General features: G+C 42.7%; 1 protein-coding gene across 3 annotated transcripts in view; it reads right to left on the reverse strand.

Moving 5' to 3' along the window:
- CLUAP1 (clusterin associated protein 1) overlaps positions 1–18847 on the reverse strand; it is a 70534-nt gene that overhangs the window by 33841 nt on the left and 17846 nt on the right. For all 3 annotated transcript variants that reach the window (XM_035339902.1, XM_035339903.1, XM_035339901.1), the window contains exons 6-8: positions 12453–12536; positions 10249–10382; positions 8917–9058 (exon numbers count right to left, since the gene is read on the reverse strand). In XM_035339902.1, the coding sequence (XP_035195793.1) occupies positions 8917–9058; positions 10249–10382; positions 12453–12536 (360 nt within the window). The remainder of the gene's footprint in view (positions 1–8916; positions 9059–10248; positions 10383–12452; positions 12537–18847) is intronic.

Here is an 18847-nt window from a genome sequence, read left to right on the forward strand (position 1 = left end):
CATCACCACTAAATCCAACAGCAGAATTATGCTCTCCCTGTGTCACAGGTAGCACAAACCAAGCGTTCCAAGGGGAGTCAGGATCACTCGCTCTTTCCAAGGATAGCATTTATTATATTACAGGGTAGTAATTCTTGTTGAACTCAGTGGTTCCAGGAATTGACAACAGAATCTGCTTTCATCTGGAGATCAATTAGTTCCAGTACAGCCCACGTTTCTTACAGCAAAGAATCTCTTCTACAGGTGGCTGACACACACTTCAGTTTATTTCTTAATTCCCACCAGTCAAGCCTCAAATTACGAGGCAGCACCAGCATGCCTCTGTCTTAACAGCGTTGCTGTTAGAACCCTAGCACAGGACGTAGAGACCTGGGTTTTACAATTCCTCCTGCCTGACAACATTTGAGCTCCTAGTTCCTGCTCACCAAGGCAGTGCTCTAGCTACAGCGTTAGAAGACGGGGATAAGGCCTTTTTTTAAAAAAAAAAAATATCTCATTGTGATGGGCTAGAGAAGAATAGAGTAGACAGGACTTATGATGCAGACAAATCTGTTTAAAGGAATAGCAAGCATTTTCTATTTAAAGGAATAGCAAGCAATTTCTAGGAGTGCTCGCATATCAGGCTGTTATTCTTTAACACAAAATAAGTAATCATTTCTGGACAACCACTGATCTACAAAAACAGCAGGTTTCACCTTCCACATTCTCCTCTACTTTTCAGTAATTGTGTTCTTCACGACAAAAGCTCTTACCTCATTTCAGGGTAGCTTCATTCCAGCCTAGCGTGCAGATTAAGAAACAGGCACTGTTGATTTAAATCTCCCTGTGCTGAGAAGAAATTGAGATGCAGGGTGCACTATACGATACTCCTGCTTCTTCTTACAAGATGGCCACCACCAAGTATTTCAAGCGCATGCAAACTGCCAAAGTGAGTTAGACCCTGCTTAACAGGCTGACCTCTCAAAGATGCAACAGAGCTTGAGCAAGAGAAAGGCACACAGCTCCACAACTCAACAGATTTAAAAGAGAAGGCCCTCGGAGAATCTAGCGGCCTTAAAATTGAAGTTCCCGTTGATTTTGGGACTATATTGTGCTCGATACAAGGCCAAGTGAGAACAAATAGGGAATCCTGGCAATACAAATGTGACTCTGGGCAGAAAGATGCCCTAGCATTTCTTACCTTTCCTTAATCCCAATGCTTGACCCTCCTGGAATGCTTCTGAACGGGTACAGCTCCCAGTTTAGAGTGCTGGTATCCACCTCAACATCAGAACCAACTTCTGAACCCCAACATTTGGGGGCATTCAGAGGAGGAAGGGAAGGACTCTGGGAGGTGCCGTATCTCCTACCACCAGCCCATGTGCTAGGCGGGCGTCTGACACAAGGCTTCTTGTTCTGTTCCTACTTGCACAGTCTTTCATTTTCATATATTTCACATAACTAGAAATTGTTTCTGCACAGCTGGAAATCTGAGAATTACTCTACTATTTAACACTATATAAAAAACAACCTGTTTTTCACATTGAGGTTACGCATGTTTGTGTGAATCAAAATGCCAGTGTTTCACAGCTACCTGCCTCTGCTGCTAAGTACCTTGTGCCGTAGCAGAACCTAAATTTCACATCATTTTAACGTTACCTACTTATGTCATTTGGTGCAAATCAGTTGCAAAATGTCAGTCCCAAAATAACTGTTATTTGGGCTTTTTCTTTCAACCAATTCCTGGGTTTGTAACCACTTATTAAAAGGTTTCTTGTAATGATTTTTATTTGTGTTGATGTTGGGGGGGAGGCTGAAACAACAACAAAAAAAGACTTGATCCACTTGATCAGTGTTGCTTCAAGTGATCTGTGATTGTCTTCTGCTTTGTCTTCTACTTAGCTAGATTTCTGTTACACAAGTCACACATCTAAAATACTTGTGAATATTCAAAAGCGTAACTCAGGCACACAGGGAGGGCAGAAAGACCGCCACGTGAACAATCCTCTTATCCTATTTTCTTACCAAATAGGATAAGAGAATTCTTAAAAACTAAAGGCAGTGCACTCTGAACACACAAAATAGACACCATTATCCTCTAACGTTTCTTCAGGAACGGGGTCACTGCAGAAGAAATTCAGCACGACAACCTAAGAACTTAAGAGGCTGCACAGTCTCTGATCTCTAGCAGCATTTGTGGATTTCGAAGCTAAGCGATCACGGCAAGCTGTTACATCTCGTGCTTTACAGAAACGATTGCTGTCACGTCAGAGAAGTTACCTCCGAATTACTACGGTGCGGGACTTAGTGGACGCTGCCCCCATCTTCCTTCCCCAGCTGCAGAGCATTTCATATCTAACAGGATGTTAGATGTGCAGGTTTGCAGCAGCAGCAAAGAACTAGCCTGGAGCAGCCCATGCGGGGGGTTCGTATCCAAGCACAGCACCAAGCCCAGATGCACAAGGATCCTTTCCACCTCTTACTGCTGAGGAGTTTGTGGGCTGCTGAGGGCAGGATATGAACATTGCTGTTGTTCAGAAAAAACCTGCTAAGTGATGAACCTGTACTGAGTAGCTCCTTCCAAAAACTGACAGCAGTAACAAGCGCAAGACAATTTAGCAGCCACTCTGGGCAGTCATCTTCAGTCCTGCCACCCCCTCAATTCTTTTAATGAATCCCACTTCAGGCAGTGTCAGAATTTGATGTGAGAGCAGAGATGACCTGCATTCCTGCATCATTCTCCTCTTACCAAGCCCCAGCAGTCTGGGCTTTTTTCTCTATCACCAGATGTGTATTGGCCTATTCAAAAACCTCTCTGCTTTCCCACGTATCCCTGGCACACTGAAATATTTTAAATCTCATCTTGGCTCCCTTTTTAATTTAGCGAGCATAGTGAAGACAATGTTGTCCATACAGAGTTGCAGTTCTGTACTGGTACCTCCTGAGCCACCAGAAAACAGTTAGGGCTTCTCAAATATCACTGTTCAATTCTTCCAAAGCCAAACTAGGGGTTAGCGTGCGCTACATACAGTGAGTTTTAAGTGGTAGTGTTGGGGTTTTAATCAACTGTTGTTTGATCTCTGAGTCTGCAAAAAGTTCTAGAGTCTGTCGAATCAAAGGAACACAAAGCCTTGAGTCAAATGGCCCCAAATCCAGGAGACAAACGCAAGCTTGTTTGCCCATATGGCACAACACATGTCCAGAGAATCCTAACAAATACACGGACCTTAGAGCACTGAGAAACATACATCTCAGTTGTTCCATTTTCCAAAAAGTTTATGCTAAGGTTTTTAAGGTGAGACTGCATCAATAAAGCACCAGGAGCACACAACCACTTCAGGGCAGTTCGAGGTACCTCTGAGACTCCAGCTCCAGTTGCCATGGCATTGGTAGGGGATTGCAGATTTTTGCTTTAGCAGAAGGAACACGTGCAGCAGCAGCTCCTCATAACCTCCATCTCTTCTAACTTGCTCTTCACATGCCCTCCCACCTTTTCTCTGTCTCACCCATCTTCTTCTGTGTGACCATAATTTCCCAGGCCAGCAGTTTCCTATGTCTTTTCCCTCCAATGCTCCATCGCCCTCATTCTCTGCCTATGCGATCCCTTCCTCCTCTTCTGTTTTTTTCCACGTTTCTCCATTATGGGATTTGTACGTCTCAGCCCACCATCGCTGTCGTACTTGTACACTGGACTAAATGCCAGAACAGAAGCAATCAACAATTAAGATGCCTGTGCTTACTTTTACATCTGATATTCAATATAATTTAGCAATGCTGGACCAGGCGTGCTCTCCTGATACCTATAAAAATGTTACCAAACAGTCATAATTCAAGTGCACATTAGCTAGAAGATTAAAGACTGTAACCAAACGCTTTTCATATTAACCTTCTGTCTGGCGATTTCAGCAGGCAGACATCGCAATGGGAACGTCTAGATTTCATATTTCAAAGGGACAGCGGAAGGTAAAAGACAAAAAGCAAAGCAGCAGAACCAAAGATTATCTTGGAGAGCAGCAGAACTCAGATATCCCTGATACGTACATATTCAGAGTAAGGCGCCTGCCTTGGCATGGAGCTCTGCTAGGAAAGCATTAGGTAAATGAAGGCAGGATTTTATCTGGGCAGGGTGGGTTACGAAGAGAAAGTCATGATGCAGTTTGGTTTTTCCCCTTGCTTAACCTTTCATCACGATGGACTGAAAGTAGTATCAGAATGATGAAAAAAATGATTTAAGCAATCCCAAACCAAAGATAATGACAGAGTAGCTTAGGACATCTTTTTCCATATGTCCACCACTCCATGGCATTTCTTAGTTGAGATTTCACAGTACCATCATAAAAGCAGTCTTAAAACACGTCGGTAGGAAGTAGCCAAAGAAAATACTCCAAGCATGCTCGCTGCAAAGCACAAGAGAAACGTTAAGTATATTCTGTCTAGAAAAAAGGCCAGCAAATGCTAAAGGATATTGCCAAGTTATTCTGGCATTACACAAACTAGCTTCAAAAATGCCTTTCTAACTGTATTAGCCTGTGCTGTCCTTTAAAGGACAGGCATCTATTACAGGCCCAGAATTCAGCCCCCAATCTGAAAACCCCTGAAACTTTGAATTTACAGCAGCCAAAGTTCTAATAACTTTAATGGCTAAACATCAGAACCAATTTTGTCTTAAAAATAGGATAAAAATTAATGAAGAGCATCGACTGTTTTTACTTGGTAGAAAAATAAGAACAAATCTTTCAGGAGACACGGCACATAAATCCCTGCTTCTGCACAGACAAGCAAGAAGATGGATTAGTGCCACAAGCAGCACAAGAGAACGGAAACAATAAAAGAGATGACTGAAAATGAAAAAATGGCTAAGGAAACCACAAAGACAAAATACCCTTATTTAAATTCCTTGGATCCAATAATAAATAGCGCATGACAGTTTGTCAATAAATGTGAGAAACTCACTCAAAAGAGGAGTCATGTAAGGACTTCTGACATTTCCACAAACGAGAGCTGATCACAGACAAATAATTTTGTATTTTTCATACATTTCAAAGGGTTTCCACATCAAACAGGCAGGCACTCTGCAGGTGGTAATTTCACCATCAATTAACTGTTCAGTTCTGCCAATTCTTTAAGTTGAGACTCAATAGCAAGCCTTCAAGTTCCTTTTAACACCGAGGGACATTTCTCAGTCCGGTGCTTGGCAGGAGACTACCGCCAATTGTCCTCCGAACGCTGCTCCCTGTTGTCACAGACACCGGGTGGCAAAAGGAAGCTCAAGGCCGCGGCGGCGTGAGCTCCGGAGCACACCTCTCCGAGCAGCCGCACGCCTCCTGTTTGAAAGAACAAACCCCAAAACTCCACACAAACAACCAGGCTTGGAAAGGCTGGAGTGCTTCCACTGCTCAATGTCACTTAATTAAATCTGTGTGCTTGGGTACAATCTTTAAATCACTTTTCTAATTAGGAAATGCACTCTGGCCTATGTCATTAGCCATGCTACGTCAGCAGGCTACCAAAATGGCTTTGAGTCTAAGCACGCCAGAGATTAGTCTTGTTATTCAGCAACAGTCTCTCAATCAGAACAAAAATTCCTCTTTAAGACATGCAGCCAGTCAAGGAAAGCGGTCCAGGAAACAGCCCTCAGTACTGAACGGCACACAGAGTGCTGGATTAATCTAATTACGTTGCTGTTGCTTTTCCTAGCAAGCTATTTAACAAAATACACAGCAATGATAAAAGAGTTGACTCTCACTTCTACCACACAAGATAATTAAGATTTGTTTGGTGGAACAAAAGACAAATCACAGTTAAAATCAACATAATTTTCAGTAGATTTGACAGTTCAAGAGACTGCAAATTAAAATGGATTAAATGCAATTATGCCAGTTATTTTTCCTCTGTTGATTCTAGAAGTGATACAGAGATGATAAACTCCAAGGCAGCACTCTGCATCAGTTTGGAGCAAATCCCTTTTTTCAAGCATGTAAGAAAACCACCCACTGTTTTCCTTCACCAACACATACCAAAGGTGAAGAAACACTACCGGAAAAGCAGACCAAGAAGTCAGAAAAATGCCCTGGTGTTCCAGCTTGGCGAGAGACTAACATGAAATGGATTAAACACTGCACTTTCAAAAATAAAAATACCCTCCCACCAGTTTGGAGCTAGGAGGTGCCAGCAAGTGTCTTGGCTTAGTCAGGACCCAGATTCTTCGTTCTCTTCCAGTTACCAAAGTCCTAGAGCCTGATTTCAAGCACTGACATCTCATGACTTCATCTACTAGCTTGGACTCCAGCACTCCTGAGAATCTGGCTGTAGAAGACACGCAGAACCTCTTCTTTTACCAAAGCAACAGCTTCTGCAACAAAGCGGTCATCACTGGATTGCTGCCCACAAAGGGCTGTATAGAACCTCACTCTTTAAACATGCTAAGTATTTTAGCAACTCCAGTTTTCTGTTCTTGATCCCCATGCTCTTTTCCTCAGTCTGAAGAAAAACTGTCAAGGGTAACTTTTTTCTCCTTTTTTTTTTTTTGTCTTTTTCTGGGGGAGGTGAGGGGGGGGAGTCACAGCATTCTCAAACATTTCCTCAGGAAAAGATTTAACAGACGTTAACCCATGGGAAGTGAAATGAAATGGTCTCAGGGTCTTTTCAGGGTTTAGCTCGAGCTATGGAACGGGACAGGTAAACTGCTGGTTTAAGCTAACACAATGCATTTTACAGATGGTTTAAGCAAGGTAACTCGATCGCTTGAGAGCATTGTTTGGAACACTCAACCACGCAAGAGCACATTCCAAGTGCAGACGACTCTATGCTATTTTAACATTAACATAAAACACATGTTAGTTTAAGAAGTTTCCAGTTCTGATGCTTGCTAATATGTACCACATATAACAAGTAACAGAAGTATGCAGAGAAAAACACGTCTTTTTGCACAGCCTTTAATACTCTTTAATTCTGCACAAAGTTGAAATATCACAATCTGTTTAGCCTACTAAATTAAAAGCCAAAAGAATCTATACGGATTCTCCGGGCATCTCACAGAAAGAAGATGGAAAATAAGAAGTGCTCGCCATATTCTAAGCACAGGAACATTCCTGAATGGTAAAGGCTTTTCCTTCATCTTATTATCTTTTAACAAAAATCCTCTCAAGAGCTGTAAGCCAACTCATTACTAACTTCTGAGCATGAATCTATAAACAGTTCCAGGTAGTCAAATTCAAAACATTTCTACCTCTGGTATTAAGTCTCAATGACATTTGAACAGAAGGGAAAAAAGTAAATCCGATTTTAGGCTTCATTTCAAGAGTATGATTTAATTGAGGAGGGTTTTTTTCTCTTCCAAAGAGATGGGGAAGAACTAGAGCGTTATTAAACAAGACAGATGAAAATATGAAGCTCGCTACTGGTTAGAAATATGTGACATAATTTCTATGGAGATAGATAGCTTATAAAAAGGGAGATTAATAGGAAGTTGGTTCACAACAATTAACAAGTTGTCAAATGCCCATGTTATCTTTTAAAATACAGATTGACTTTCTCCTAAAACAAATAATACAGCAAGATATTTGAGCCTTCTGAACAAAATAGAGCATCCTTTTCCTGTGTCCCAGAGGTGGTGGGCATTACTGTATTGTCTCTAGACAGCAAAAAGGACTGAGAGCCTGGTTATGAAGCCTCTGTACATCATGTTGTGCAGCTCAGACACACAGAGAGTGCAGACAATGCTCAAAGGGGAGGTTTCTTGACACAATCAATTCTAAAGAATTGCAAAGCTTTCTAAAAAGATACAGTCTCACCAGCTCAAGAGAGACATCATGGAAAAAGAGGGACAATAAAGTTACCTTATTTCTAGCCTAAGCACAGGTCACAAAGTTTTACTCTAACTAAACCTGGGGGTAAATGACTTAACTGTTTTTTTTTTTTTCTTCCCCAGGTCAGTCGGCTCACACAGATACGACAAAAGCAAAACGTGCAGTTATAGACCAGACACAAGGAAAGTTACTTGCAGCTCTCCCAAACTTCTGCGGAGAACGAGAGTGAGTTGTGTTGACAAAATAAAACACCATCTGCATATGAAAGGTAGGAGACCAGAATGTGGAAGCACTGTTTCACTCAAGCAAGGTAGAGCACACCCACCAAGACTAAGGCCCAAGGGGAGATCATTCACTGAAACATCTTTTCAACGCAGACAGAAAATGTACTCGGGTAAAGATTGCAAGGATGAAAAGCCAATAATATCAGTAAACCACGAAGCTAGAGGAAGCTGAATAAAAGGCTGGCTGAAAGTGCTGCAGTCCAGTAAACACCCAAAGGAAAGGAAAAGATGAAGTAAGATGAGATAAGAGATGCATATTTTCTATCCTGTTGGATAATCAAGAATCACCCTGAACTGATACAATTCAGGAAGTCAACAGAAAAGAGAATTTCTGCCAAACAAAAGTGAAGTCTGTGAGAGAGGATTCCAGCATATCTGATTTTTTCACTGCTACTTTTTGCTGTGTTTTCATTGAAGAGAACAACTATGAGGAAATTGAAGAGCCTTGTGCTAAGAAGCCCTTATAAATCAGTTGTTGGCAGACAACAAAAATAACTGTCTAATAGCTCTTGGCACATACGCTTTATGCAGCAAGTGGAAGATCAGCAATACTGAAAATACTCCACACAATAAAAGGCATCAACTGATAAAGAAAGAATCAAGAAAAGTTAGTCTGGAAAGGGGTATCGTTACACTGGTTTAACTTCACTAACTGAAAAGAGAAAGCTCTATTATCATGTTTGTCCAAGAGCAATCATACTTTACAGCACCTTAGTAAACCGCCGGTCATTCCGAGCTGGTTCCATGAGCAACAGGCTGCTTTGGCAGAGGGGTATTATGACATTTTCTGTTATAAGGCCAAGGACTACAGTATAGTCTTGATGAGCATTTCTAAACTGTTTTACCTCAAACATCTCTTGCTCTATCCGACGATGATCATCCAGGAGCTGCTCCAAGTAGGTTAGATTACGGAATTTTTCTAGGTAACTACTGTATTGTTTCTGCAGTTGTTCCTCTATCTTCTCATACTCATCCATGAAAGCAGGGCTGCAGACAACAAGAACAAACTACTCAGAGAAACATAGACCTGTACACGCAGAAATCTGGAACAGCATTCTTGGTTTTGCAGCTGCTTTTCCATGTCTGCTATATTAATCTATAAGGACCTTCTCTTCCAAGGTTCCACGCTATTTCAGAGACTAAAAGCATGAGGCAAAGAAATACTAAGCTATCCCATGAAAATTATGCATAGCAAAGGAAATGTTACTGCCTATCCACTACCATTCCTTTCCAAACACACAGGAGGCAGCACTTTGGCCTCTTTGACAGACAAATCTAAATTAATCAGCTTGCTGTTCCTTAACTCCAAAAAATAAAAAATAAAATCAGCTTGTTGCATGGATGATGGTAAGCCACCTACTTTACTGGAGGCTTACCTGCAACACAACTGTGCTGCATTGTTAGAAGCATAATTAGTCCCGATATGAGTAAGTGATGAGGCCCCTTTACTACAGTGCCTACTGCTGTGCCCCACAGAATGCTGCTGCTGCTCAGTGCTTCACATCTACCAGCTGAGGTGTTCCAGATCACGTGTATATGAATCCAATGTTATTCTTCCCACCACTCATTTTTCTCATATTTATATTCTTTTTTCTTCAAATGAGGTTCAAAAATAGAGAACGATCTTATAGATTGCATAAATCTGCAATTTAATTAAGGGAGAATGGTTAATTTAACCAAGCTAAACCACGGATCTGTACATTTTGATTTTACGGCAAGCTGTGTCACTGCCCAGAGGAACCTCTCCCAACAAGGGATGCCTAGTTACTTCGGTGGCTGGGAACGCTGGAAGCCTCTGGAACAGAGGGAATACTTGCACCACATGTCATTTGCAGTGGAAGTACATGCCTCCGGTTATGTTTAATGACAAAGGAAAAAGGACACGTTACTTGACCATTTTGTACAGCTCAAGCAGCACCTAGGCAGCCCACCAAATAATGTTCTGGGGGTTTTTAACAGTCCTGATAATCTGATTTCAAATACAAAATAACCGAAAAAATAAACAACTACAATCCAGATTGGGCATCTCTAGAGATGAAAATCCTTCTCCCACAGGCCATCATCTCAGTCTCATTTACAGACTTCACTCCTGGCTGCTCTAAGCATTAAGAACACACAATACCATCATTTATGCTAGCACTCATTTATGCAGTAGGTAATCGGTTCATAATCTTTACCGAACACTCTGTAGGGTCTGTAGCCTCTTCTGGCTTCTTTCCAGCTCCAATTTCCTTTTTTCAATCTTGGCTTCCAAATTGGCTTCATCCAAAGCGACATTATTCAACATGTCTTTAGTCTTTTGGACTTGTTCCTAAAGGAGAAGGATGATAAACCATAGCGTGCACTGGAATAATTAGAATTGTCTTTCAGATGCTAGACATACCCCTGTATTATCTCATATAACATGTTTTCATAAAACTTTATAACAATGAGCTAGAACAAGCCAGGCAATGAGATTTTTTTTTTTGTGACCAGGATAATGAACTAGCTATACATTTAGAAATTTAAAATACCTATTTTTCCCCCCATACATTCTTAAAGAAAAAAAAAAAAAAAGTTGTCCTGAGCTTTAACTTTCTTACTTTCTTTTTCATCAAAATGGTACTAAAAGATGAGAAGGAAAGAAGGCCCCTCCAAAAATCTGACAGGATATAGAGAGTCATCCTTCAACAGGTAAGTATCTGAATAAACACAGATGAGAAATGTATTTATTTCTTGGCACTATTTCAGGGAATATCTGGGCTTTTATCAACATTCTTTTTCTTCCTGATAAATGTTCCTTTTGAAAAGAAGTTAATCTATCCCAATACCTTCATCCTCTTCGGAGTCTTGCTGCATCCATCTTTTCAAAATCTGGGAAGCATCCCAAAATTTGTAACACATTACAGGAACAAGGAGGGGAAAGCTTGTTAGAACAACTGAGTGCATTCAGGGTGCTCATGCTCTAGAAACTCTGAATCTCGCTTGAGTGAAAGGGAAGAAGGACTTCACAGCTGCTGAAATTCTAGCAGTAGTTGTTACGTGCTGCACAGCTATAATAGGTTGTTTCATTAACTGGCCAAAACTAACCCAGATGAGGTATGTGTTATTGGTATTTCCCAATTGCTCTAATATTTTCCTGTTAGTTTATTAGCACTACTGCCTAGAATATCAATGCACATTAACAACATTTAGAGTTCATATGGACTGCAAGTAGGAGCAGAAACAAAAAGAAAGATTGCCAGGAGTATCTATTGATTATGCACTGGCTGTTTAAAACCTGGAACTTCACTCCTTGTAATTATACAATTGGACTGGATGTAGTTTGCAGTTAAATAACTTGTAGTGTTCACTAGGATTTAATTAACCACCATACTTGCCTATCGGGGCAGCTAATGATTCAGAGATACAGGAACCCAAGCACTGGAGCAAGGACAATGTTTCCGAGACTATGACAAGGGACTTCTGAAACTAGGTCCGTAGTGATGCACTGGCATGCCACTAATTGGCACGGTGCAAGTTCTTCTCACCCCTTTCCCAGTTCAGCTATCCTTTTTCCAGAGCCCACCTTCACAACCCCAGAGGTAGCAACACATTTTGAGTTACCAAGTATGCCACTTGCAGCCCGGACTGTAAAATTGACACAGCTTAAACAACGGAGGTGGCACGCAGATTGCTGTGCTGATGCAGTCAATCATTTCTGTAGAGATTCTGGGGCTACTGCTGAGCCCCCACCAGAAGCAGGGATTACGACTAAACCACAGAGAGGTTTTCTGTTGTTTTCTCCCAAGACAGAGGCCAAGGGAAGCTGTTCTTTGACACAGCTGTATTGACAGCAACACCACAGGTTTGTTACCAAAGTCAGTGCAGCTGGGGGAATATTTCTGCACATTAAACCAACACAACCGTCTGGCAGCAGAGCTGTTCTTAACATGTTCTCCTAGGTGCTGCTGCTAACATAGTTTATCCTTTCTGCTGCAGGCTGTGATTTCTGACTGCCAGCTCACAATCACCACCGTGCAGACACCTCTTCTGCTCTGCCAAGAAAAGCTACCAGTTACAGTTAACAGGGCTGTTCACTTTGAACACAACAGATTTGCCACAGAAATCATGAAGATCATCACTGTGTTCATTGCCACGATGCAAGGAGTCACCGCAGACTGATCTCTGCCTTGATGAACGTAGTAACATTAGACGTGTTAACACAAAGAGCAAAGCTTGCATTAGCCAGTAGTTGAAGTTTCACATTACCTGTTAACTAACCAGGCAGAGCATTACTTGGCCCAGTCAGTTGAAGGTGATGTGTGCACTACAACTTAACCCTAGGCTGTTGATAAGAACAACTGCGTTCTTCTTGCAGGAGAGGAATGATGATTTCACAATTAAATATCAATTTGCTTACCAGAACACAGTCAATGGCAATTTTCATCATCTTCTCGGCCTCATTTATCTCCAAAGGTCTGGCAATAGATTCTGTTCTTGCTTCCTATGAAACAGAAGTACATAAATATATTTAAACAGTACACTAAGAAATTAGTATTTGCAGAACAGAGGACGGTCAAGCAACAACATAATCATCTGCATAACAAATGGCATAGGATTTAGTATTTATGCACCAAGGCTCAAACAATTAAAAGAACGGGAGGTTATGAAAGAGTCAGTTCAGTGAGGCTGGGATCAGCATGGAGCAATTAAGGTAACTTTTCAAAACAAGCTAAGTGTTACCATTTGAACTGCAACTATTCTTGAATGCAGATTTTTTGGAAACTGCACAGGTTATTACACATTAAGCAAAGTGTGCAACATTACATGGAAGATTTCATCATTACAATGCAGCTCACATAAACAGCAATGCACAGGAGCCCAGTGTCAAAAATTCACAGAGGCACAAGCAGTGTGAACCCATCTAACTAAGCCAAGCAGTTGGGACAGTCCCTAGGTGCTTCCCATGTGGATGTAGAGCCATATGAAATGAGCTGATGCAGATGTATGGGCTTCTCTGATTCAGACTCCTCATCAAAACAGCATTCCTTATTTATATCCCCCCAGAAACCTCTTCTGCACACAGCAGTTTTGGGGACAGATGGGCTTAGGAGTATTCAGCATGCCCTCATCTGTATGATGTCTTACAAAACCAACCAGGTCATTACACAAAAACACTGGATTGGTTGCTTGACTGGGAGAAGAGAGAGATTTTTCCAGCCAAAGGTCTTTAAAATCTTCTTATGTCGGCAAACCATTTGGTAGCAGGTGGATAAAGACAGAAATAGCATCTCTCTAGAGAACCTCTGACTAAGAACCTGAAAACGCTTTACACACATTGCAACAGGCTGCACCCAGCCTACTACAGGACGGATGCTGGAAGCAGATACAATTACTCTGTTACGTTACCAGGCCAGACGCTCCAGCTTGCGTAAGCACATACTGGTGGAGGCAGCCCAACTTCATCCCGCTGCCTCACCAACTCAGACTCAGGGAGATGCACAGAGAACCCAGTCGGGGAGCTCACCCAGACAAAGGTGGCTGCTTTTCATGCAGAGCTTATTCCTCTGCTGGATCAGCTCCCTGAATCAGCCTGCCACATGATGTGTGGAGGGCTTTTGTTATTTTTGGGGGGGGGGCGCCCCCCCCACAAGAGAAATAGGGAGAAATACTCTGTTGGGGAATGACAAGAGCTACATCTGTTAGTGGCAGCGACAGCTTACACTGCCTAAGGTGCTTGTGAACGTTCCCCTGCCCACGCAGAAATACAGCGCCAAGCAGCAGAAAGCCAGTCTGGTTGAATATAGGATGCAAAGAGTCTGCACAGTACATGTTCCTGAATAACTCCACAGGTAGACGCTTTTGGAGGAAGGCCGGATAGGAACAACGTAGCTCAGTAGCTATTAGGAGACCATTTTGCATCTACAAGCTCAACAAAATGCCTGTTCATTTGTGAAGATTCCACCTGAGCCGAGATGCACAGAAGCTGAAAAGGAAGCCAGATCAGCTGCTGGAAACACCGCCCTGCCAAGTGCACTCAGCTCTCCTGATGGCAACAGTGAGATCTCTGCTACAAAGCAACCGTATTTCAAACAAAACAGTTTACCACTCAGCGGGAGGAAGGAAATTATTTTCCTTTCCATTTTCAAATGAGATAAAAGGAATAGCGAGGACCTTAGGTTTTAATTATACGCAACTCCCTCACCAATTTCCTTTCAGTAGCCTGGTGAAGCACCCGCAGATAATGCACAAGTCACTCTGACCTGTGTCAGATCAGTGTAACTGATGGGATTCAGATATACCTTTGAGGAGCCACCATTTCAAGTTAGAGTCATCTCTACAAGTTTGATGTCTCTCCTACCTTCCCTCTACTACCCACGGAAGTTTTACAGACAGTCTTCATGGAGAAATCCACATCAATGTCCAGAACCAGGTTCAGTCCTGAAGTCACGCCTGCTTGGAAATATTTGTCAGGCCAGCGAAGAGCAGAGTTAAGGCAGCAGTTTGTATTTTCAGACCTGATTGCTGAACCACAGCTTAACCAAAACGAAGGCAGTCAGCGCCATGAACGTCCTCCTCGCGCTCCAGCAGACCGAGAGGTGAACCCAGGTAGACTATCGCAGCTTCCACGGGCACACAGCTCCTCCCTAAGGGTCTCTGTTTGCATGCCCATTTTGCACTTCACTGCTCCAAACAGTGCCATTAACCTGTGACACTTCAGAGCAGTAAATATAAGTGGGCACTAAATCATAATGGAAAAATAAATACGTTTTGAGAAGATGAAAATGGTCAATGAATTTGTTAATGGATGTTTGCAAAGGCTCCCATGGATATCTGTCAGTGGGACATTTCCTGGCACCCCATGAAAATTCTTGAAGCTTTTACTTTCAGTACCTCTTTTGAGGAAGGACCCTGCGACTGGCCATAAAAATAAGACAGTTCATGTTAATGTGCATGGAGAAAAATAAAATACCCCACAAAGACTACAGAGTTGTTATGAAAAGTATTTACTTGAGAATACCAGAGTTGACTAATTTAAACATTATTAAGCCATTAGCAAATGAAAGAAAATGAATTTAAGTTCACACAACCACTTTGACAATCTCTGACTCCCCACACGAGCGAATAAACCGTGTTTTCCTGCCAGCCCAACTTGTCATCAACAGCATTTCTTACCCGGTATAAAATACGCAGTAAGATGACAACTGAGATTTTTAAAACCTGACTTGGCACAAAAGCTGCCTGTTTGTTGCTTAGATCTGTGCCTACAAATAGGTTGTACGCCTGAAGGCAAACCGATATTCTGAATTTGCCCAAATACCAGGCAGTACATTGCTGCTGGCTGTACTCACAATGCCACGTGCTCAGAAAAGGTGTGCAAATGGAACCAAGCTGCAAGATGTGTCTTTCTTTATTTTCTTTTAAAGTAATGTACTCTTTGCAATTAGGTGTACTAATCAGAACGCACGTTATAATACACAAGAGGCTTCCTTTAAATTAACCATTAAAAACAGAGTTCTCAGGAGAGGTGAAAAAACGTAGAAAAAAATTATCAAGGCAAGAGGAGGGAAGAAGCTGAACAATTTAGGACCATGCCTAGTAATTACAACTTAAGAAGACAAACATATACAAAACCAGAGAGGTATTCATGAACAAGCTGATTGTTTACCACTTACCAGTGCTTCCTGTTCAAAGAGCTCCCTGGCTATACTTTTACATGATAAATGCTAATTAAAAACCAGGGAAACCAAGTGTAAAATTATTTTTGATGAACTAAAGCTGACAATTATTAAAGAAAACACAGAGAAGTACACAAGGGACACCATTTGCTGGCATTCTTTACCCAGTCTGGTTCAAGTAGTATTTGGTGCTGCGTGGAAAGTCTGAGATGTTAGTTCTTCAAGTTTTGCATCTCACTTTGGACAAAGCCAACTGGAAGTACAATCAAATTAGTTGGCTGGTTTAGACTCAACAACTTTGTTGTCTTTGGAAATGAGAATTTCATTTCCAAGTTAGAAAGATCGCTAATCGAAGGCCAGCTGACTGCCCGATCAAGCAGAACAGAGCACAGCCTGACAGAACGAGCCCTGCAGGGTGCAGAAGGCTAACTCTGACGCCAGCTCCACCCAAGTTGCACCAGTTTTGGCATCAAAAGCAAAGATAAGTTTCCTTAGAGCAAAACTGTACTGCCATCGTTTCAGGAAATAACACTGAGCTCAAAGCCTTCCAAACTCCATCTGCCTAAAGAAATTACTAGTCTCACGTGTGCACTGCAGCTGAGTGACGGTCCCCTGGGTCAAAAAGCAGCAAAGGAGAAGGCCCCAGCAGATCCTCACGGCAGAAGCCTGAGGTTCTGTCGACAGAAACCACACCAGCAGCTGGCCTTCCAGCAGCTGCGACAAGCTGCGGTTCTGGTCACCTACCCCAGCAGCCACCTTCTGGCTCCTGTTGGAGACGTCTGCCTGACACAGGACACGAACTGTCGTTAGAGTCACAACTCTCAGTTTGGCGTCACCGTACAGCTTCTTTCTGCCAAAGGGCAAGGAAGCAACTCGTTCATCGCACAAGGAGTTCTGCAGCGCTCACCGAAGAAGCATCCCGTAGGATACAAATACGGGGACGGTAATTTTATCAAACCCTCTTTCAGCTTCACTGCCAAATACCGAGCTAACGTACAAAGGCCGTTTGAAATATAAAATGCAGACAAGCAGCACAGGACCTGCCTCTCCTGTCACCGCAGACCTGTCCCACAAAGCTCTACAGACAAATTTCCTGGATGTGGAAAAAACATGGGGCTCTAGGACCATTAGGGAATACCTATCCTTTATTCAAAGCAAAGTGCCCCCTCAGGCATATACAGGATCTCTGAAATAGATGCTAACTTGCAGGGGACTCCAGTGCCCGAACAAAGATGTCACTCATCTTCCAGGTATGCCCTAGGTCCTGTATTACATTTGCCAGCCATTTTCAGATGTCTTGGTCACCCTCAGCCATCCGAAATGGGCTTAGATGGCTAGATTTAGGCACCTGTACTGCAAATTAAACAAAACAAAGAAAAAACACAGTATGGCTTTGCAATCTTCCTGAATAAAAAGCAAAAAATAAAAGCTAGATAAAAGCTCCAAGTTTGGACTTCCACCCACTTACACATCGGTTATAAGAAATATTCCGTGCAGGCAACTAAAATTGTCAAGAAAGAAATGCAAAAACTCTCCCAAAGCACCAGATTCAGTAGCAAACACCACAAAAGGAACTGGTTTGTTGTCAAGTGTCATATGGGCTCCACAGAGCAATTACTGGCAGAGGGTCAAGATACAGCTCCCAGCATCTTCTGAAAGTACATGGGATCGTGGCCTCAGCAGAAACCAGCAGCAGCACTTCCAAGGTACGTTTTAGCTTTCCATTATGCAAGAGGTGTTATAATCTGATTCAGAACCCTTATGTGAAGGGCAATGTTGTGAGCCCATTGCGAAATCTAGAAGCACTTACATGGGCTCAGCTGCAGCGTGGCTCATTTGCCTTGCATTTGAGACCTAGAGTGGGAAATAGCCGTACAATTTCTCAGCCTTCTACCACAACCTGAAGAGCTTCTATTAAGGTCAGCGGACTCTGAGTACAGCGGCGATGCTGGCGCTGGTCTGTACAGGAAGTTCCTGCAAACAGAGCTAAGGTGGTGGATGTTGGGTGTACCTGTGCTACTTCGCGTTGTCTTGCTGAGCAAACACGCTGACATGCAAGAGTGATGCAGCTCATTCCCACTGCACTGGGCTCCCGTTGACTCGTTTCCCTGGGTGCTGCAGTGACAACAAGGAACATTTAAGCCATCCTAAACTCACAGGCTGCCTGGCCACGAAGTAATGTCAGCACGCAGAAAAGCCAAATGCACCTGCTACCCACGCTACGTTGGGCCGGGAAGTCGCTGCCCTTCCTGCAAAAGCCCCCACCGCTTCCTTTACTAAGAATTTTTCCCTCTAGGGGTTTTATAGTTGGTTAAAAATGAAGAGCCCCTAATGCAAAGATGCCCAGTGAAGAATTTCCAGCTGTTGTTTGCCATCACGCTGAATCCCAACCAGCTAAGCCAGCTTCCTGCAGGCCTGGTATGTGCACTACCTGGATGCACGTGTCTTCTGAAGTGCAGGAAGGGGTGCACAACTAGCACACCAGGCACTCGTGATAACCGTTGTATATTACATGTATATACTGCGGTGCAGAGGTCTAACGGAGGTTTCTATATCTTTTTTTTGTCTTAAGGACCAGACACAAAAGCTTTTCTCCACCATAGCACACTTTGCACGTACCATTTGTTGACCACGCATTAAATCCTTGCTCCTCTCTCAGGAGCACACGTGAGTTACCTCCTCACCGCCACTCCCTGCTGCTGTCAGTCTTACTCCGGGAAGCATTACATCCCATACTCACTGCAGACAGGGGTTTTGTGACTACAGCTGTCCATGCAGGTAATAAGACTCTACTTTTGGAGAGTTTACCATTCAGGACACTAATTAACATACACCGTGATCACATTTGGCCAAAATGGAATGGATTATTAGGCACAGTTACACATGACCAGGAAGGTACAGGATGGAAATTAAAAACAATCAAGACCTTCTGAAGGAACCCGATACTTCTAACAGCCTACTTTCTCCTTCAGGAGATTAAAGCTCAAGTTAATCGAGATTTTTGCTGCTTCCAGGCTCCCGGGAAGCTGCTGTCTTGTATGCTCGTCTCAGTAGTCCACAAAGTAAATCCACAGAGACATCTGCCTACTCAGCAATGCAGAGCCCTCAACCAAAGCTACCGTCCGAAGCCCCAGTT

Source organism: Oxyura jamaicensis, chromosome 14 (assembly GCF_011077185.1).
Source record: "Oxyura jamaicensis isolate SHBP4307 breed ruddy duck chromosome 14, BPBGC_Ojam_1.0, whole genome shotgun sequence".
In the NCBI taxonomy this organism is placed as follows: domain Eukaryota; kingdom Metazoa; phylum Chordata; class Aves; order Anseriformes; family Anatidae; genus Oxyura; species Oxyura jamaicensis.